This window comes from Triturus cristatus, chromosome 1_2 (assembly GCF_964204655.1).
Source record: "Triturus cristatus chromosome 1_2, aTriCri1.1, whole genome shotgun sequence".
NCBI lineage: Eukaryota > Metazoa > Chordata > Amphibia > Caudata > Salamandridae > Triturus > Triturus cristatus.
In genome coordinates, this window is record NC_140580.1 from 1,106,627,278 (window position 1) to 1,106,649,640 (window position 22,363).

General features: G+C 47.1%; 1 protein-coding gene across 4 annotated transcripts in view; it reads right to left on the reverse strand.

Annotated features, from left to right (window-relative positions):
* Positions 1-22,363, reverse strand: part of DENND1A (DENN domain containing 1A) — a 1,317,400-nt gene that overhangs the window by 609,462 nt on the left and 685,575 nt on the right. For all 4 annotated transcript variants that reach the window (XM_085613741.1, XM_085613740.1, XM_085613739.1 and 1 more), the window contains exon 10: positions 20,984-21,084. In XM_085613741.1, the coding sequence (XP_085469867.1) occupies positions 20,984-21,084 (101 nt within the window). The remainder of the gene's footprint in view (positions 1-20,983; positions 21,085-22,363) is intronic.

Here is a 22,363-nt window from a genome sequence, read left to right on the forward strand (position 1 = left end):
AGCTGGCCCTGCTTAATGCTGGCCCTGGTGACCAAGGGATGTATACAAACAACTGATGCATCAGATGTGGAGGGAAAGTAAAGCTTCAGCGTTTGATATCTGACTATCCCTAGACAGTGGACCGCTAACATGCCTTTAGAAACAAAGAAGGAAAACACATTTTCATGATCCACACACAACACAACAGCTCAGCTTGCTCAAGTTGCAGTCCCGCCGTTTGGATGCCAAAGTGTACATCAATGTTGATGCAAGAGAGCGACACAGGGGGTAGTTTACTTCAACTCTTGGCAGATGGATCCTGCGTTCAATGCAGTTTCAACTGTATAACAATCCAAATTCGAGTTATCCTGATGCTTGCGAGGCTGAGCACTTTGAAATGCCTTTCGCCTCCATCCCAGCAGACTCTCTGCAACGCAGTTCGAGTACACACTGTCATACATACACAACACCACAAATGTACCATGCAGGCTACACTGCACAATTTCGGACCATCCAAATACCAGTGTTTGGTGGCTAAGCATCCTTCCTTTCACTTCACTTTCATACAAATATGCAGCGACAACATAGCATAACGCTGGTCTTCATGTTCCACATGAAAGCACTACCTTTATAGCCCACATGGCAGACATATGTTCTTCCGTTACACAGTGCTCCCACAGACTGGCGCGCTACCTGTCCACAAAAATGTGTTGAAGCTATAAATATTTGACTTACAGAACAACTCAAATCTATACCTCTATTAGTGGCTTTTGACATCTCAAACTAAAATGATATTTCACTGCACAAGATTTGGCAGACCCTCCCCGCCCCCTCTGCGCTAATCACTCGCTCCGCCTGTCCCTGTCCCTGTACAGACCTCTCCTCTGGGCTTCTCAGAAAAGTCTCAGCCCAGCTGCTGATCACCATAGGAGAGAAGCTGCTCATTATCCCCCTCTGCATGAGCCAAAACCCTACTTAACACCGAAAACACTCGAGGTACCGCGCGGTACCCACCCACCAGCTCAGAGGTGCACATCAAACATCCCCCCACAGCTGCGTCTGCACGTGCAGAACCCTAACGCGAGTCAATGTTCATCTGTAACGACCATGACACCGCCTACTGCAGTCCCTCATCGTGATATCTGCGGACATACAGACCCAGAAAACCAGAATTTGACCAGAAAACCCAATCATTAGATTCTTACTCACCCACCTAACCACCAGCCAGCCATCGCCACGGATGTAGCCAAAACAGTAAAGAGGCTAATGGGCCACCCTCAAAATATGTGACACACAGATTGTAAGGGAGAAATCGAATACTCAGATTCACTTGCATACCACCCCACTGAATCTGTCATGCTCCACAAAACCCCTAAACATAAGACTACAAATTCAACCAAAGGGTGATTATGCTGTCCTTCTTGATGCACTAATGTTTACGTCACAACAAAGAAGAACCGTGGCTGGCTTGTCAGCCAATGTCCTGCAAGTTTTAGCCGGGTCTGGTGGCTTCCACTGCAGGGGCCTGTGTTCGACCTCATGGTCACAGGTTCAAATCCAGGCGGGTCCACTCAGACTTTCATCCATCTGAGGTCGATAGAATGAGTACCATTGAGTTGGGTAACAATAAACATCTGTTACTCAGCGCCAAGATACCTATGGGTGAACGTGCGCTTTACAAATACACGTGTTATGTTAATAAGCAATGTTGACAACTAAAGACAGATAACATGGATCATCATAGTAGGACAGTCAGAGAACAACCACAACAGCGTAGTACCTATTCAACAAAGGCACTTTTAAATACGTAAAGCAGTACTTCTCTTAGAACAAGGTCCGAAGATCAGGGTGGATGAGGGTACATGTTATTACAAACAACAATTTCCATCAAGGTTTCATTATGTAAAGAGAGAGGTGGTTACTCAAAAGATCAAATGTAACAGGAGAAAGCAGGTCTGGGGGATGTTCTAGGGCAGATCTTCAAGCTGAGATGGGGAACACAAAAAGAATGTGGTGTCCTCATACACTGGGGACGGATCAGAATAGGAGATGCAAAAAGGGGGCAAGAGGTGGAGAAATACTAAGAGCAGAGAAAGATACTGCTAAGGGTGATGTGGGAGCAGTAATGAAAGGAAGGTGATATAAGAGAATGTGATGTAAAAGATAACAATATGGAAGGGACAAGAGTTAATGAAAGTAAGCAAGATGAGTATGACTTGAGAAAAGCTAAAGTGAGACACAGCAACTTGAGAAAAATAATAGAGCTCTTTGAAGACATAGTAACAGTGACCAACCAGTCCGACAACAAGACTCTTGAGTAATAACTTGAATCAGGTATTTACTTGCAATGGCTATTCATGCTACAGAGAATGACATTTTCAGTAAAAACAGTGGAAATCTGCCTCGGTCCTCCCACTAATAAATAAAAAAGCCAAATTTAAATCCATTCAACCCAAACAGCTATCGGCCCATTTCCCCAGCTTCCTCTCCCAGCTAAGATGGTGGAGAAAGCCATGAACTTGCAACTGGCTTCATTTATAGACAATAACCATCTATTAGACGATACACAGTTTGGATTTAGAAGTGGCCACAGCACCAAAATGGCGCTAATTGTGGTCACTGAGGAAATTAGGTCAACACTAGGTAGGAGCGGTAGTTCAGCCCTTATCTTGCATGATTTGGCCACAGCATTGGACACGGTCAATCATGCTCTGCTGATTGACCGTTTACAGAGCCTTGGGGTCAAAGATGCTGCCCAGGCCTTGCTTCGCTCTTTCCTATCTGATCGTGTTCTATCAGTTTCTCCTCAGGATTTAGGGACTCCACCTAGGCTCGCTAAGAAGGTAAAAAACGGAGGCACTGCAGTTAACGAAAAACTGACTTTTAAAGATCAAGTTAGCTCAGTCATTTCTGCTCCATTTTACACACTCAGTCAGGCGCGGTGCGTCCATTAGGGCGTTGAGGCGTAGCCCCCCCGCCCGCAGCGTCGGCATCTTTGAACTTAAGTAAACTGAATCAGTTTACTTAAGTTCAAAGAAGCAGAGGGAGAACTGACAATCATGTCAGTCAGCATGACGTTGGACCGCCGGTGGGCGGTCCGGCGTCATGTTGACTGACATGATCGTCAGAGGACCAGGCAGGGGTAACAGCACAAGTGCGCATGATTGGGGAAGGTGAGCGAATTTTCGCTCCGTGCCCAGTCATGCGCACTCGTGTGTGGTCTGGCTGGCGCATGCCCATTAGAAGACCGAGGGTTGAGCAAAGGCTCAAACCTCGTTCTCCTAATGGGCAGGCGGGCGAGCAGTAACCATGCCCTAAGCCAATCCTGGGGCTGCTGGCAGCTCCAGGATTGGCTGAGGGCCTGAGAGGGGCTGTACCGCTGTAGGCGCCAACGAACGGAACAGATGCGGCGCGCGGGCGCGGACGTGCTCAGGACCTCAGCAGGTATGTTCCTCTAAATAGATCACTGAGAGCAATGGAGACTACAATGCCAAAAGTGCATTAGGTTCTTATACTAAAGCCAGGACTGCAAACCGCGTTTGTCATGGCATGCAGTGAGGTGGTCACCCTAGGTGTGATGCCCTCACTCGTGTCTTCACGGTGCAAGTTATCACCTAAATGACAGATTTTGTAGTGTGTAAGTTTCAGTCGGGCGTTTCGTGCAATTTGGCTGCAACTTCCCATTATAATTGTCCAGTCCCGATCCCTTAGTTCCACGTCCAAGTCATCCTCCCATTGTGACTCAGTGTGGAGATGTGCGTAGTCATGCGTGATGTCAATAGCGAGTAAATTCTGGAGATAAGTGTTCCCTTCCTCCCATGTCCGGGAGGGTTTGGTTTCTCACACGTGTTTCAGGTTGTCGTGGAAACCCTACCCAGGCTCTGCGGACTGCCCCAGCTAGACCCGCATATGCAAGGAAGCAGCAACCCACTATCCCCCATTTACCAAGGTAAGACGCGTAGCCCATCATTAGAACATCTTCAAATAGATCTCCCATCTTGTGCGGGGTGTCTCTCTCACCTCTGTGTATGAAAAAGAGTGGCATCACTGGGTGAATCCCTGAGTGCCACAGTATGAACTGTTGCATATAGATATACTCGTCCCCTTCATTCTTTGTTGCCCGTCCCCAGACACCTAGCAGGGTATGAACCTGTAAGGGTAATGTTTTCGGTTTCTTGCGGGGGACTGGGTGTTTTCGCTCGCCGCAGTGAAGTACGACAATTGTTTTACGCCCTACCACTTTCAAATGTCACCAGCCGCCACTGCTCTTAGAATCATAAAGAAATGTGCCTAATTCATTCCTCCAGACCTTTTAAAATCCGTTGTCATGCACTAGTTCTGTCTGGGTTAGACCATTACAATGACCGTTCCCAAAACCTGCAAATGATATCCCGAAACAAGCTTCAGATTTTGCAAAATTCTGAAGCACGGATGCTCTTGGATGTTCCCAGATTTCAATTTGCTTCTCAGAGCACAAGCAGGTTACGTTTGCTCGCCATAAAACAGCAAGTTATTTTCAAGGTCCTTTGTATGGCTTTTAGTGCTCAATGGACAGAACCCGGAGTATTTGAAGAACAGCTTCAAACGGTGCTTGCCCGGTGGAGCGCTGCGTTGTAACTCTGCTTGTAATCCGGCCTTGGTAGAGCGCTGCGTTGTAACTCTGCTTGTAATCCGGCCTTGGTAGAGCGCTGCGTTGTAACTCTGCCTGTAATCCGGCCTTGGTAGAGCGCTGCGTTGTAACTCTGCCTGTAATCCGGCCTTTCCCTCCTTCAAACGCTCCTCGTGCGAGGCAGGAGCTTTGTCACCAGCTCTGCCAAGAATAGGAACAGTCTTCCTGTGGAATTAAAATCTGCTACTTCCTTACCAGCTTTTAGAAAATGCTTAAAAACTTGGTTATTCAGAAAAGAATTGGGCTCCCAAATCCTTGTTCATTTACAGCGCCAAGAAGCCTCCCGACATTCGTGCGCTCTACAGGTTTCATCATCAAAATACAACAGTTTACTATAAACATGAGGCACAAACAGCACCATGGAAGCTGTTGGGCAAAAGGTCAAGAGTCCTTTGAACCGACGAAGAAAGTGATGGGGAGAACAGCAGGAACAAGAACAAAACTTACAAAAAATTTCAAAAGAGACCTCAATGAGCCAACATTAATATCAAATTCCTTCCGCTTTATTCAAATGCCCTTGCTTAAATCGGGGGCTGCACATGTCTTGAAATTTGAGCCTATTCTAATAACCCCTTCACATTGTTCTCCCTGGCCGCCACTACATTTAAGCCATAACCTCTGTGGTGATGGTGAATGGTAACCGGCAGAGATAACTAGCATTTTAAGTGAAGATCTAGGAGCTTGAAACATGTAAATTTGGCGGAAGTTGGTCCCCCTCCGCGTCAGTGATTTGATGTTAAGTATATCCTCAAGTCGGGGCCGACACAAAGTGGAATAAAAAAAAAACTATTATCTCCTGATGAAATGAACCTTCAATTTACTTACTGCGCAGGAAGGGCAGGCTTGATTCATTTTCACTGCCAGCAGGTGCTCTTTCTGTGTATAATGGGCTTCACATGTGTAATTAACACATGGAGGCGGCGGCTGCCAGCCCGCTTCAGGTGCATGCTGGTAGCAGCGCTCAGGGCCGCGAGGAGGGCCGCGCGACCTTTCTGCATGGGGCTCGAAGATTAGGTATTCATTGACTCCTGACAAAGACACGCTAAGAGGGGCTAAGACCGGACCCCGCTGATGGGAGCACAGGTGTGGACAAAGAAACAAAATGGAGTGCGCAACCAAGAGGGCCTACGGACATCGCGTCGAGGCGCGGCGGACTGCAGCGCCTCAGTGTCGAGTCTCAGGACGCGACCGTATGCAGGCGCTAATAGGTTCAAAGTATGATTTTAAAACCTGCAATTACCAGGCAGACTCTAATTGCGCATTAACAAACAAACCAACAGACTATTTTAGCCTTCCGTGAACTTTAATTAGAGCAGTAATCACACACTATAATTGTCTGTATGAATCAATTTCGCACCAATTTAAGCAATGTAAATATGTTTCTGAAAATAGCCCCATCCAGTCTGCGCTTTTGTCAGTGCTAACTAGGCAGAAGGAATTAGAAGGACAAACTGAGAAAGCAGAATTGAATCCCCCCCCCCCCCCTCCTAAGCGGTGACGTTAGACAATGATTCCTGATCAAAGACATATGGGAGACAGCGGAGTGTTCCACGGTATTTAACCACATTCTGCTTTCAGGCTGCTCGCTTGTCTAGTAATCTTCAAAGACGGTCAGAAACAAGGAACGCTTATGCGGAGTTGAGGGCAGGGCTGCACTGACGTCACTACCATGCTGATCATTAATGTTTTGCGGCTGCTCATAAATTTACATTTGAAACTCAGCTCGCGACCTCCTGTGCTATTTGAGTCTTTGGACAGTAACCCCACTGCTCGTTCGCCAGGACTGACTGGTTGTGCGCCACAGAAGACGCTCTGGAGCAAAACAGAAGTGAAGGGCCAGATTCGGTGACGGATCAATCGGGAAACTTATTTGGAGTACACCGTGGTGAGGATCAGGGATTTAAGTGGGATGAAACAACTGGGGGGTCTCTCAAAGGGGCGTGGCTGCTTTAAGGGCGTGGCTTAAAAACACACAAGCTGAAAATCGGTGCTTAGCATAGTGTGCCGCCCGACTTGTATTTTGCTGTTTCTGTCATTGCCTCCAGATATATATTACAAGTAACATTACACCTACAACAAGCCAGGACTATTGGCTTTGTCACTGATTGTTAGTTGCATAGGATAAGTAAGCAGCAACTATGGCTTGTATAATGTATATATACACCACGACGATGTTGCTGCTCCTGAGTTTAAAAAAGAGAAGGGAAACCCAGAGAGAAAATGACTCTCTTTAAAGGACTTCCCTTCCCCTAAAACGCTCACCTGACATGACGTCATGCTGTATCTTCTCCACTAGTGAAGTGAGCAGTGTGAGCAGGCGCACATGATGTGCCCGCTGTCATTGCAGTCCGGGAAAAAACGGATCGCCTGTGCCAGGACACAAAACAGAGCCCACCAGAGACCCGCTTTGAGGACTTCTTTAAAAAACTGACGGTGCTCAGCACCGGTGAGACCCGGCCCACTTAAAGCCCTGGTGGTGATATAACCTTTGTATGTTCTGTGGTGGGGGGAGGGGGGGGGGAAGACATACCTTAAGTCTCTACCTTCAACCCAAGTTTTGTCACAGGAAGTGATGCCAGAGGAAGTAAAAAGGACTGAGTGCTAATAATATGGATTGACAGCATTCAAAGCCACCCACCCCAATCTCTCGCACATACACACCTCACAACCATCTAGCACCCTCCTCTCACACATTTACTTCATTGTACCCCTCCTTACTTCCTGTTTTCTTTCTATTGTGCTCTTCGCACAGACACCTCTCTGTCTCACAGTCCTCTTTGTCACACATGTATATGAAAGGGTTTTCTGTTCTATAGCGTCTTCTCTCTCATCCATCCTCCTATCAAACACTACCTCTCATGATTAACCCCCCATCTCTCCCACGCCTTCAGCTGCCCTATTTTAAAAATGTCTTTTCCCCTGAATCCTGTCTCTCGCCATTGTCTCACACCTCTCACTCTCTGACCCCAAAGCACTCGCCCATCGCTCTTTTACACCCCGAGCTGTTGTTATACACCATCTTTTCTAACAACCCCTAAAACATTCCATATCCTGGCCGCCCTTCTCTCAGACACGCTCTCAATATGTACTCACATTAACTTCTCGTCCACACCCTTCCCCAACGCATCCTGAATCCACACCCACAATCCCCGTTCATCATGATTCCACACTTTCCTCTCTTTCTAAAATCATCCTTTCTCCAACATTTTCTCACGGACCGTGTTATCACTCTCTCCACTCTACATCTTTCTCACACCATTTATCTGATCTTCCATTCTCACAGACCATCCCCCACTTCTCTCTCATGTTTAGCTCTGTACTCGCACACAGCCCTTTCATACCTTTCATCTCAAATCCACTTCTCCATAACTTCACCTTTTTAGCTCATGTTATGTTATGTTATGTTAAACCTTTATTTCTATAGCGCACGGCTACTCCGAGGAGTGTCCCGGCGCTTTATCGAGGCAGCTCAGTAAAACAAAAAATCATAAAACAGGCAGCAGAAAAAAAGACAGAAACACCCTAGAGGTTAAAAAGCCAAGTCTTAAGGCTCTTCCTAAACAGAAGGAGAGTAGAGATTGACCGTAGGTCCAAAGGCAAGGAGTTCCACAACTGAGGGGCCCTCAAACTAAAAGAGCGACCCCCAGTGCGGGCCTTCCTCACTCGGGGAACCACAGTGAGAAACAAAGATTCCGACCGCAGAGATCTAGCTGGGCGGTAGAAAGACAGTCTCTGCTGTAGATACTTTGCTCCGGCGCCAAATAGCGCTTTATGCGCCAAGGTCAGTGCTTTAAACATAATCCGCTTCCGGATGGGCAACCAATGAAGCGATCGCACCAGACCCGAAGCTCTCGCTCGCCTATGGAGACCAAAAATAGCACGGGCCGCGGAGTTCTGCACAACCTGCAGCCGCTGAACCAGATATTCCGGAAGACCTACATAAAGGACGTTCGCGTAGTCCAATCTGGAGCCTATTAAGGCTTGCACAGTGATCTTTCTATGCTCTTCTGTAAGTAGAGGCAGGAACTTCCGGAGCATCTTAAGAATGCCGAAGCAGGTACCCACCAGGCCAAGAATATGTGATCTCAGTGACAGATTATTATCAACCTTCACTCCCTGATTTTTTGCCACAAGCGATGCCTGGGCGGGGGGACACATACCTAATGGCCACCAGGCCTGCCAGTCAGGGTCCAGAGAGCAGCCGAAAAACAGCACCTCCGATTTATTGGAGTTTGCCTTAAGGCTGTTCCGCTGGAACCAGCTAAAGACCATCTCCAAGCAACCCCGGATGTTCTCTCCATCAAAAGCCTGATCTTTCCCACACGTGAAGAGCAGTTGAGTGTCATCAGCGTAGGATACGATCTGGGCCCCAGAGGACTCCACCAGTGCCGCCAAAGGTGTCATAAAGATGTTGAACAGAGTCGGGCTCAACACAGAACCCTGTGGAACACCGACACACAGTGGCGGCATCTCGGCGGAGCTCAGGGAGGCCCAGACCGTTTGTCGGCGGCCCTCGAGAAAAGATGTAAACCAATTGAACACCGTCCCCCTCAGACCGATGTCGTAAAGTCTGGAGAGGAGCACCTCATGGGGGACGGTGTCAAAGGCCGCCGACAGATCCAGCATGACGAGCATGGCCCTTCCTCCAGAATCCAGTGTCTCCCTGATGATCTCCGACACTTCCAGAAGTGCCGTCTCCGTACTTAAATTAGGACGGAAACCGGACTGCGATGGATGGAACAAATCATTGGATTCGAGAAAGCTAGAGAGAACGCCATGTACATGCTTCTCCGTAATCTTAGCCAAGGCCGGCAGAAGGGAAATCGGCCTATAATTGGCCAAAACCTCAGAGTCCAACCCAGGCTTTTTGAGGAGGGGGATCACCATAGCCCTTTTCCAGGGCAGCGGAACCCTCCCCTCCCTCAAGGACAGATTCACCAAAGGGTTGACCAGTGGGTTAACCACGGCCGCCATCTTGGCCAAAAATTTGGCAGGACAAGAATCCAATGACGAGCCCGATTTAAGATTGGCCAGAAGAGCTAAGGAAACATCGGCAGAGACAGGAGGAAACTCAACAAGAACCGCACCCTGCGTGGACGGGGAGGGTAATCCGGCCATCGGACTGGAACACACTTCCACAGACCTCACTGGGAAAGAGTCCTGGATAGACTTTATCTTATCCGTGAAAAATTTGGCCAGATCACAGACCCAGAGCTCCGATGGAACACTGTGGGACACGTTGGATCTGGGCGCCGTAAACTCCCTCACCACAGTAAAGATCTCTTTACAAGAGTTGGAGGCAGTCTCAATCCTCCTGGCCAGATAATCCTTTTTCTCCCGGAGAATATCCTGATAATAGGATTTAATCATTGTCCTGTAAGCCAATCTGGCTTCCGGATCATAGCGGAGGCGCCATGCCCTCTCGGCCACCTTACACTGGGCGCGAGTGGCACACAATGCCTTAGTGAACCATGGGGCTGAAACCCTCTTAGCCATATCCCGAGGGGCCATTGCGGGGGCCAGATCATTCAGCCTCTCCAACAGCCATCCCTGCAAGGACTCCACATCCTGCTCTAAATCCCCTGAAAGAGGGCAGGGATGGTCCATAGCAGCCTGAGCCAGCAACTCAGGTGTGACTCTGTGCAGAGCCCTTCGAACAGTGCCATGCTGTCTGGGGGCGCTGTTGGGTGATTTTTCGCCACCCAATACACAGAATCTGGCCAACCTATGGTCGGTCCAAAGCACCGGAAGGAGCTCAACATCGATGAGAGGAACCGAGGAGAAAACCTGATCTAAAGTATGTCCCTTGTCGTGTGTGGAACCAACCAAAAAAGGGACAAGACCGAGAGGGGCCGTAATGTCAAGCAGTTTTTTTACATCCGGATCATCGCCGGCGTCCATATGAAAATTAAAATCTCCTGCCAGAAGACAGTGCTGCGCACTTAAAGCCATGCCAGATATGGCCCCCTGAAGGTCATCAAAAAAAGAGCCCACTGGTCCGGGAGATCTATATACCAGCAGCCCTTTCAAAGCTTGATGCGGGGTCAATCTGATAGTGAAGGCAAGGGATTCGGCTCCTGCAATGGTATCCAAGGAAGAAATAGAACAGGTAGCTGACTTTTTCACTACTACCGCCACCCCTCCTCCCCTGCCTTTCACTCTATCTTGACGAAAGATTGTATAATCAGGAGGAAATGCCGCCATAATGTCCGGATTGGACGTCTCCCCCCAACCAAGTTTCTGTCAGCAGGAGACAAAATGGATTTTCTCTGACAAGGAGATCAAAGATCTCCAAGGCGTGCTTACCTACCGATCTCGTGTTAAGCATTAAGCAGGGGTGTTTAACACAGACCTCATCTCTCCGGAGTGAAGCGGCATGTCTCATTCATGCAAGATTCTGTCCCCAAACCCTGTGACCCCCTCAGACGCACAGCTATCTTCCCTGCCCCACGTTCTGTTGCCTCACTGCCTCTCACCCTACTCTCGCCCACTTCGTCTACATCTCGCCCACTTCCTCTTACAGTCACCACCTTCCCTTCCCATATTGCCTTGGCCCCACACCACCACCAGCTGCCAGTGTACTCCAGCCAGGTCTCTTCTAGGAAGAGGTGTGGCGCCGAGGCCAGGGCGTCTGACTCTGGAATCTGGGGATCACGGTTCAATCCCCGGCGCCGGCGGCAGATTAGCCCATCACCATGTGACTCTGGGCAATAGCTTGCTTAATCTTCCCGACGGCCCCCAGCGCCTAGAGACCCTTACGGGTGATTGTTGGCGCTTTACAAATGTGGATTATTATCATTCTATCCCCGCCAGTCTTTCCATATACTCATTGCCTCTTGCGTATCTCACGATTCACCCTCTATGTAGCCCTGTCTTCCTCTTTTTATAATGTTATAGTGGGCACCTTGTACCAGTCCAAACAACCCTTATTGATGATTAGGTTAAAGACAACCTTTATTGAAAACTATCCTAGTGGTAGCTATGGAGAGCAGCCTTCAGGTTAAGTCTTGAAGGAGTGTAAAGCAGCTTGGTTTACCAGATTATAACCTCTTGAATTACTAAATGAAAGGAGAACCACACAAGGTATATATATAAATATATGTATTTATTTCTAAACACTCGCTACTAACCTCTTTATGAGATTAGAGAGCAAGGCACACAAAATTACAGTTCTAAAACAACAGTAAATAGCACAATACACAGTGGGCCCCAGGGGGAGACCAAACCATATATTAAGAAAGTGGTATAAGAACCAAGACTTGACTAGACACAGTGTCTAGAGCACGTAGAATCTCTGGAACCCCAAGGAACCACCCAAGGTAGTGACACAGGGGACCCACGGGGAACACGTGCAGTGTGAGAAAACAGCCGCGAGCTCCGTTACAATCCTATGGGAAAGTCGCGGTTGGAATTTTAAAGAATAAGGACACTTAGGAGAGGACTTAGAGCAAACCCTTTCAAACTTAGAAGGTTCTAAGGCCAGCACCCATGTGAGCACCGGAGTACTCGTGTTACCTAACCCAGGGAAGCCGGGTGCATAGGTGTCGGGAATCTTTGTTGTTTTCAATGGCGAGATGCTGCAAAGTGTTGCTGCCGGGAAGATGAGAAGTGTCTGGGGTGATCCAAGCCTGGATCGAAGAGAAGACGAGCCTGAAAGCAGAGGGGACAGAGTCTGGGTCACTTGCCAGGGGCACGATAGATGAATGCCCACCGATGTCGGGTGTTTCAGGTGCGATGAGGTGAAGCTTGACTCTTCAGCTACGGGGAGCAGGAGATGTCGACGATGACCAGAGTCCACAGGTAAGCTGTCCCACGAAGAATGTCGAGTGCTGGGGGGGGGGGGGGTCAGTGCGGATTGGAGACCAACAAGCCTTGGCAACTGCAACCCACGCGGTCAGAGTAAAGATGCTTCGGTGTGGACCAGCAAGGTCCTAGGGACTCCCCAAGCGATGGAGAGTCAGGGCACGTCTACAGCAACCAGGTAAGCCAACTTAAAGTTACAGTTCCCACCTCAGGGACCCACAGGTCGACGGACCAGGGATCACGAAGGGACCTCGAAAGGAATCACTTAGTAACAGCCCACGGAACACTTTGTGGAGTGTAGGCCAGTAATCTTCGATGGAATCACTGCTCGGGGACTGGACTACAAGTAGCCGAAAGCACAACCTCAGGGATCGCCAAAAAGCATATGCTGCTGCAAATGTGCATGGTGTCCAGGGGTTCGGGTTGCACAGTCCTCACGAGGGCTGCGGCTCTAAGGTTTGCTGAGAGCACTGGCTGGCCTCGGGGAAGCTTAGGAACCCACCTCCTGTGTTGCAAAATCTTCGGAGTCCATCGGGAGCTGCGTAGATGCAAACCGGTCAGATGCGTTTTAGGTGCCTGTCTTGTAGGGGAGTAACTCCTTTACTCCAAGGGAGATTCTTCGGTCGTCCAGCGTAGTGTAGATAGTTGAAGTACTTGGTTTCTGTAGCAGAGTTTTGTCCAGGTAAATCTAAAGTCCTGTAGCCAGGGTTTCCTACTTTATACCCAAGGAAGGAATGGGACAAACTCTGGGGACCCACCTATGGGAGGGTCAGGACAGAGGGGTGGCTACACCCATGTCCTTTGCCCAGTTTCGCGCCAGAGCAGGGGCTGGTAGCCCCTGCAACCGGTTTGAGCTGGACTATGCTCAGGGACAACAAATGTTCCCCGAGTGCAGACATCAAAGCACTCTCAGAGTGCCCAGCCCCAATATACTAAAGCCTGTCTGGGAGGTGGTCACACCTCCCTGTGACAGGAAACCTATTGTCCAGCCATCCCCTGCCGGAGTTTCGTCCAGCAGCAGGAGGGCAGACTCGTGTCTGTGACTGGCAGCATCCATTTTATGATGCCAGGGCTTGCAAAGATGGTACCAGTGCTGTCATATTTCTCCCTCTAGTAGGGTGGAATCATACCTCCCACATCAGTTACTGGCGTGGAGGTATAATTCCAAGGTGTTTGACACCAAACACAACATGTTTCCATGCAGCCGTTTTAAAGTTAGCATTTAACGCGAGGTTATAATGCACTTAAGTATATATGGTATGGCTGCATCACAAACCACCCCGGAATGAAGGTTTCGAAGGCTGCAGAGGAGCTCTGCTCATGCATGGGCACCCTCTCAACATAAAACCCAGTACCCTGCCTTCAGGATTGATAAGGCCTGCCATAGGGGTGACTGATAGGTTTATATGTGCAGTGATATGGATAGATATAGTGAACCGATATCTAAGTAAGGGGTGCATGCACCACCTTACACAGGCGGCTGTAGCAGACCTGTTGTGTCATTTTGAATGGTCTCCCAGGGGTGGCATAATACATGCCGCAGCCCCTGAGAGGCCTCTTGGGTACCTATGCCCTGGGTATATAGTACACCATATACTAGGGACTTATAAGGGTGCCCCAGAATCCAATTTGGAGTGTACCTAAGGTACTGGTAATCCATTTAGAGAGAAAGCAGATAGACTGGGGTCCTGATTAGCAGGATCCCAGTCATACTAAGTCGTAAAACAGTGAAACATCAGCAAAAAGAGGGGGTAACTATAAGAAGCAGTTCCTATTCTCCTACAGCAGTCTTCTATTTTTTGTCACAAACTCGCACTCCCCGATACCTCACTAACTAACCACTACCTCTCCCAGTCACTCGTCGGCTCTCCCTGCTCATTCTTTTTCTGTGCCATGTCTAATTTCTTCTCTCTCTCTCTCCGGTTGCCTATAGCCTCCATGACTCCCACTTAGCTATTCTTCAGCAAACCTGCCTTTCCCATGGTTATATTTTCATAGTCTATCTTCTCTTTCTTTCATTGGACTCACTTGGTCACTTGGTGACCCATCATGCTGTCTGCCCACCTACTGTATCTCCCTCCGATCCCCACTCAGTACCTCTTCTCAATAACCATCAAATTCCCATTTACTGCGACTTTTGTCCGTCCATCTCCACCTCTCCTCTCGTTCCTTACCTGTGCCCACTGCTTCTGTCTGTCTCGCTCATACACGTATCTCCATGGCCCTCTTTTCCTTTCAGGACCATTTGCTTCCCGCTGCCCACTTCCTGTCCCCTTCGCCAATTCTCAATCAAGTCTTATCCCGTTACGTCTGTCTCCCATTTCATCCATGGTTGTCAACTCCTTCTATTGGTCTGCCAGTCTCTTGTGCCCGTCCTCCATCTCTGTGGCCATACTCCATTTTGCATCCTGTAACCTGTGAGCATTTGTGCACAGTTCGCGATCTCTCTAACACTTCTCCGTGCTCCTGGCCCCCACTCTTACTCTCTCCCATCCCTCTTCGTTTCCCACTGCCCTCAGGGCCAGCTTTAGCACTGGTGGCGCCCGGTGCGACAATCACAATCACGTTTGGCGCCCCCACGTCCCATGACCGCCTCCTCGGATTCTCTCACTAACACCTGCAAAAGTGCTCCTCATCCCTCCTATCAAGATATTGCTAAACACAGCGCCCCCTTAAGGTCACAGCGCCGCCCTCAACAGGTCAGCGCCAGTGCGGCCGCACCAGTCGCACTGCCCTAATGCCTGACTGCCCTCATCCAACCACCGATACTATCAACACTCCTGATGCCCACCTGCCTCAGCTGGCTCCTCCCCCACAAAAGCATCAGATACCTTTTCCAAGCAGAAATATCAACCAGGTTTGTAGGTGACAGGTATGTGGCATAGTATGCTGTTAGTAGCATCCACAGTGCATGTGCAATCTTGCATTGTAGCTACAGCACCACAGTTTCACAGGGGGCTGAGCAATGCCAGTTCACCTGAGTCCTCACCTGTGCTCCCAGGGACCCAAGCGGCTAAACCAGCATTTGCAAGTTAACCCCACCCAATGTCTTACCCTCTCCAACCCATCTTACTGAAACAACCAGCCCTCCTTGTATTCCAGTTTCGCAGGAGGGGGCTTTTAGGTTAGGAAGAGTGGCCTCAAAAGAACACTTCTAGCAGGAAGACACCTTCCAGCCCAGAACTGGCCTCCATACTTGATCAAATCACCCCTTGTGTTTCACTTTAAATGACATACTGCATTGTGCTTGGTTTGTGCAGTTAGGGGCCCACCAGCAACATTTTTCTGGAGTAGTATACCTATTGTTCATCATCAGAGTTCGACCCCATGGGAAGAGGTAGAAAGGTGGAGAAGGGAGGAGGAGAAAGGCAGGAAAATAGTGGCAGAGGGCAAAAGCAGGGATGACAAATAGAAATTACAGAGTGAGACACATTGAAAGGCAGAGTAACATGGTGGACACAAGGTGGAACCAAGACTAGTGAGAACTGAACTTCAGCAAACCCAGCATTCAGCTGTGCCTCTGTGGGCTCCTGAGAAAACCTTGGGTTCCTGGACACCTTACGTTTCAAATTAAGTGTTAGCAATGCCCTGATGGACACATGGAAGGTGGGACTGAACACACAAGTCAGAAAGGGATCAGAATGACAACATCTGGAAGGACCAAATGCTAGTGTCAGGAGGGCAGAGTAAAAGGGGGTCAGGTGATAACTGGAAATAACACCTGGAAAGAGAGATTAAACTCACCTATGGCAATGAAGCGAGGGTTTACATCATACATTGGATGGATATGAGAGATTTGAATTCTTGGCACAGTGATATTTGCTGTATAGATATACTGATCTCTTGACATCTTTCAAGGCAGTAACCACCATATTACCTGGCACCGTCTAGGACTAGTAATGCAGCTTTGGCGTAATCATGCCTCTGCTGCAAGCATTGTAGGATTCTTCCGGTCTTCAATGCTATTTGGATATCATGTTTAGAATATGATCATTCGTTGTATTCCCCATTCTCATGAAAAGTGGGCTGGAGGAGGATAAGATAATTATCACACCCCGTGAAATCCAATACCCCTGGGTTTGGAATCAACGGTTATGTTAATCACCTCCAATTACAAGATTTGCCCTTCTCGATTGGAGAGACCAGCCAGAATTTGTTGATTTCCATACCAAAATCCACCTGTCCAAGGATTTAGCACCATTTTCTCCCCGGATATGTTGCCTCATTTGTCCTTGAGATATGTGCCTGCGGAGAGTCGCAGGACTGCAGACTTTACACACCCAATAATTACCGTTAGTAGAGAACATTGCACAATTGATCATTGCTACAATGGGGCTTTGAACAGAAGTCAGATACACCCGCTCCCTTGTAATCTGGGTCTAGAGGGAATGTCTGCATTGTAGCAGATGTGTCGAGATGTGTGCTGTATGTGCAACTGCCACTGAATGATCCCATTTAATAAAGAACTCAATAATAATACCAGAAAACTTAGTAAATCAATGAATTATTGGTACATTTAAAACAAAACAAAAATAAATAAGAAGCATTAGCAACTAAAAATGGTAGCCTTCCCAATCACAATGAAACAAAGTCAGAAAAAACTGATTATCTCCACCATGTGATTTTAGACCTTTTGTAATGAGTTGATTAACAACAAACGTCTGTTATTCGACGGCAAGTGCTTTATGTTAACTAATAATGGGATCACAATTACACTATTCTGCACAAAGGCATTACCTGCTCATAGGTACATATTAATATTGTTTGCCTTCATTTAAAAATGCATTTTAATTATAATTTTTGATTAATATTTCAACTTAAAGCACAACTATCAAAGTCTGTTTTCAGTCCAGTAAGATGACTTTCTATTAATTTTCTATTTGTTGATATCCATACACTATTCTGAATAGCTACCCTTGTGAAGTTTCTTAAATACTTTTTTGGTTTTTGGAAAATGTTTATTTTTTTCTTGACATTTTTCCATATAGTCTTGATGTCTCAATATGATGAACACAGGTAGATCCAGCACAAATCTCTTACACACAAATAACCATCACTCATGCATTGCATACATCTATGGAGCATTGTGATTTAGGAAACGTTACAGACATAAGGCTTTGAGCTGATAAGGTAATCTTCATCTAATAAAATTGCGTTCAATTCCACCTGTCAATCACTCCAATAGGCTCTACTGTGTAGATGACATTTTGAGAGAGGAATGATTTCAGGACTGATATGCAATGTAAATTCTACCTATTCAATGAAAAAAGTTTAACTTGAAGCAGATTGTAGTTAATTGGAAAAAGGGTAAGTAAGGACCAGCTCGGATGCAAGGATTATTGCAATCCCCTCCAAAAACAAGCATTTACAATGCAATGGTCTCGGCATTGGTAAAGTTAGAGCTATTGGCATTGCTCATGACATTATTTTTGCTTCTGTTTTTTGTTGTTAAAACATTTAAAGAAACGGCATTGTCATGAGCAATGCCAATAGCTCTAACTTTAACAATGCCGAGACCGTTGCATTGTAAATTAAGTTCTTAATGATAATATCAACTCCATTTTCATCTTAAACAAGCATATGTGTGTTCAATAAACGTAGCCATGTTACACGGCTGTGTGTTTACTAGTCTGTTTGGCGGGTGGGAGGACTGCTTAGCGCATGTGTGGCCGAATTTAGCGCTCTAAAATGACTGCATACCTGAACTCAGCGCTATACAAGACTTATTAGTAAACATATACACGAGACACCAGAGGCGCAACTAGAGCCAAATTGGGAGGACTGCTTAGCGCATGTGTGGCCGAATTTAGCGCTCTCAAATGACTGCATACCTGAACTCAGTGCTATACAAGACTTCTTAGTAAACATATACACGAGATACCAGAGGCGCAACTAGAGCCAAATTTCGGGGGGGGGGGGGGCTAAGAAAAAATTTCGGGGGGGGGGGCTGAATCCTTAAGCAATAGTCAGAATGTAGCTGCAGGGGCTCTTAGAAGGGGTGAAACAACAGCGAGGCCTCATTAACATCCAAATGGTCTTTTAAAGACCTGTGAAGTGCTCGGGTGTGGCCTTGTGATCGCCGGGAATCTGTCTCCTCCCGGGCTGCCACACACGACGGGGGGGGGGCTGAGGCCCTTTGAGTCCAATGGGTGTTGCGCGCCTGCGAGACACGCATAAGAAGTGAGGGTTAAATGGCTTCCTGGTGGCAGCTTCGAGTTTAAGATTCCTGAACAATGCCAGACATTACAGGATTGCTGGATTGGGGTAACGCGACGAGGCGCCCTGAAGCACGCAATGAGCCCTCGCCACAAAAAGGGAACACGTTCTGAGGAACATATTAAAAGAGGGAAACGTGAAGATTGGTGATGTGATAAGGGATTTAACAATGTGTCACTGAGAATCTCCTTCCCAGGGAAAACATGTGTTCTCTGGCAAAACTACTGCCCGGACCTCAGTTTCAATCTGGCGCCCTGCGTAACAATCCCAGCTCCGGCACTAGACCAACCAGTCGTGTGATCTGGGGCACTTCACTCTGTGCCCTGCTTGAAATTCTAAATGTGAAAAACGACAATGTGCTGTCTAGTAGTGTTTCAGCTCCTCGTCTCTTCTGTGTCCCGACTAAACCGGTCTCCCGGGGTACCCCCACACACCATCCTGCTCCTGCTGCAATAAAAATGTTCTCTCTGCAGCCCCGCGCTGCCCCTCGAGGCCTGCCATCTTTATATGAAATACCTGAAGCAAGTAAAGGGCTATTAGTTCTATAAGTACGCTCACATCCAGAGCAAATGCTCTCAAAAGATGCGTGAGACTTGTTTATTTATAATCCCTGGTGCCCACGGCTGTTTGAACCATGCCATTCACTTTCGATAATCGGTGAATAAAGCTTACGCTGCCTTTTTATGTCCCGGGCAGACTCATTACGGCTGTTTGTAGTGAAAAACGATGACACGGCTGAACGAGAGGGGCGAGAAAGCACAACGCCGCGCGCGCTCGGTTTCACTGGAGATACGGAGGGTATAAAATCGCTCATTAATCGGTGCGACTTCACAGAGCTAAAAAAACAATAATGAAAATAACAGGCTCGCTGGGAGGAGGGGGAGAGAGACAGAGAAAGAGAAGGGAAATATAGGAGGAGAGGGAGAGAAAAGGAGAGGAGGAAAAGAATCAAATGAATCGAGCAAGGGAAGCAAGAGAAAAAGAGAGACTGCGATAAGGAGACAAGAGAGAGGATGGAGAAGTGAATGGGGAGGGAATGAAAGAGCAGGAGAACGAGGAGAAGGTGAAAGATTTGTCCAAACCAAGCGCGACAATCAGCCGAGGGGCCGCCGCAGCAAAACAAGGCTCAGTCAGACACATGTGAAAATCCCACAACATGGCCGCCATTCATAAACATCAATCGGGTAATTAACAACACTTTTGTTCAAAAGCAAACCCGCGCAGCAGGATTTGGCGCCGAGTGTTTCTTCCCTCTCTCTCTCCCTACCCGATTGGAAATTCAGCACCATGCTTTGGCCTTTCTAAAAGTGATCAAGCGGTGGGGCTGCAGGGCGATTATCAGCTCTTGCTTTGGTTATCTGCAGGAAACATTATTCCTTGACGCCGCTCTCCCACAGGTGCCTTTGTGAGATAGAAAAGACACGTGGCGCCAAAGCGGAGTATAAAGGACTCTTCCTCCGGGGCCACTTTCTGAGGAAAGAAAAACATCTACTCTTGCAGCCTCGGCGGGAAAAATACGGGTTCCGCAGCGACTGGGGTTTTTCCGGTGATTGGAGACTCTACATGCCTCGGTAGAGAAGCCACAGGCCTCTTGAACAAGGAGATCAGGTGAGGGGGCAATGCCGGGACACCACCGCCTTTCCCCCGAGGCATGGCAGAAATGCCTCGGAGAAAGGCAGCGTCCTTTTCGGATTCGGGGGCGTGTTTTGCTGTTGTCTCCTCCCTGAGACTTTTCGCAAAAAACACGCCCCCCGATCCGAAAAGGACGGGGCCTAATCGGAGTGACTGACCTCTTCTCCAGTGGCTGGCCAGCATTTACGAGGCCAGCCAATGGAGAACAGGGGAGAAGAGGGGCGGGTTCAAGCCCCTCTTCTCCAAGTCATTATCTCTCGCGAGCGAGACTGCGCAAGCGCAGCCTTCGCTAGCCGAGACCTAAAAAGACAAAAAAATATTTTGGCTATTTGACTATTCCTTTCCTTTAGAAAAGGCTGTTTTTAGACTATGTGTTGCAATCTGGCACCCTAATTTAGCAATTTATGGTGGTGCCTATAAAGCCTAATGTAGTACAAGTGTTGGAAAGAGAAGGTTAATGTAACCATAGAATATCTCCATTGATTTTCAAATTGCATCCTCTTAACTCTTAACTCTGACCCGCGACTAAGGACGTCACCATTGCCACGTATGCAAAGACCAGAGAAGAAAAGGCATCACTCCGTACTTCTGGTTTCTGGAAAATGTAAAATTTGGTTATAGAGAAATATGTTTTGATGAGGCTGGTGCTCCATGTGTTCTCAACATAAGTGGTATCATCCTTACCAGCAGTAATCCAGTAAATGTGGCGGAAGGACCGGGATGTAGACATGTTGCCAGTACATTGGGTACAGCATAGCGGAAGAGCCATGAATACAGGCCGTCAGCTGCAAGACAAGAGTTCCGACAGGGTACCAGTTAAATCAAGGCCAAGAATGTAAAATTAGTTTGTTAAAAAGTCAACAAAGTTGGGCCTACATCACACACAACCAGTGTTCATTAATTCATTAATAACTTTATTAGATACTTTTTAGTAACATAAAAGTATACAAATGAATAAGAGACAAAAATAATAAAAAACTTTCACCTTAAGAAGGAAAACAATTGCACACAATAATTTATGTATATACATTTCAATTAAAAAAGAGGAAAGCGTGCCGATTCAACGTCCAATGTGCATCCACTCTAAGAGCTCATTTTTATACGATTCGTTATATCACCAAACTTATCAGTTCTTACAATCATCTTAAACATTTCTCTAAAATTAGTAATTATAAAAATTCATATAACAATAAAATCATACATTAATCATGCAGGAATATTCTTTACATAAGGAATTTCCACCCGCAGGTTTGACCTTATTTTCAATACCTGCCATAAATATGAAGTCATTGCACAACACACAAATGGAATATTTAATAGTAATTATAAAAATTCATATAACAATAAAATCATACATTAATCATGCAGGAATATTCTTTACATAAGGAATTTCCACCCGCAGGTTTGACCTTATTTTCAATACCTGCCATAAATATGAAGTCATTGCACAACACACAAATGGAATATTTAATTGCTGTAAAATAAAAAGCTGGTTTGCACTGTCTAAAATAATGTGTTTTAAAATGGGCAATAAAAATGTTTTCCTGGGAATTTCATACTATTGACAAAAAAATAAAATGTGCAAATTTGTTAAAAGGGACTCACTGTCACACGGACACAGTGCAAGCTCCGAAAGGGAATTACAATTACTCGGAAACCCCACCAATTGAGGCAACATATTTGCCCTAAATCGGGTCAGTATAAACCTTTACTGGTCGTTTTGTACCAAAGTCAGGTAAGATTCCAAGCCCTCCTGGTGAGCCGTCACACTGTAAGCAAGAACAGATGGTTTAGCTCTTTCCCCCATCCATCTCTCCCCCATAGCCTCTTTCTGGACAAAGTGTTTAAGCTTATCTTTGGCTAAAGATCTACAGTAGTCTGGTTTACTAAAAAGACCCGCTAAGACTATCTCTTCACATAGGGATTTTACTTGACTCAACCACGGGACCTCCATCGCATGATCTAAGTTCATGGTGTTCCTGAGGATTAACTTGTTCAGCCCCATTTCCTCTTGCAGCCAAATTGAGTGCCAGAGCATGGTCGGAACCACCTTTATCCTCTCAG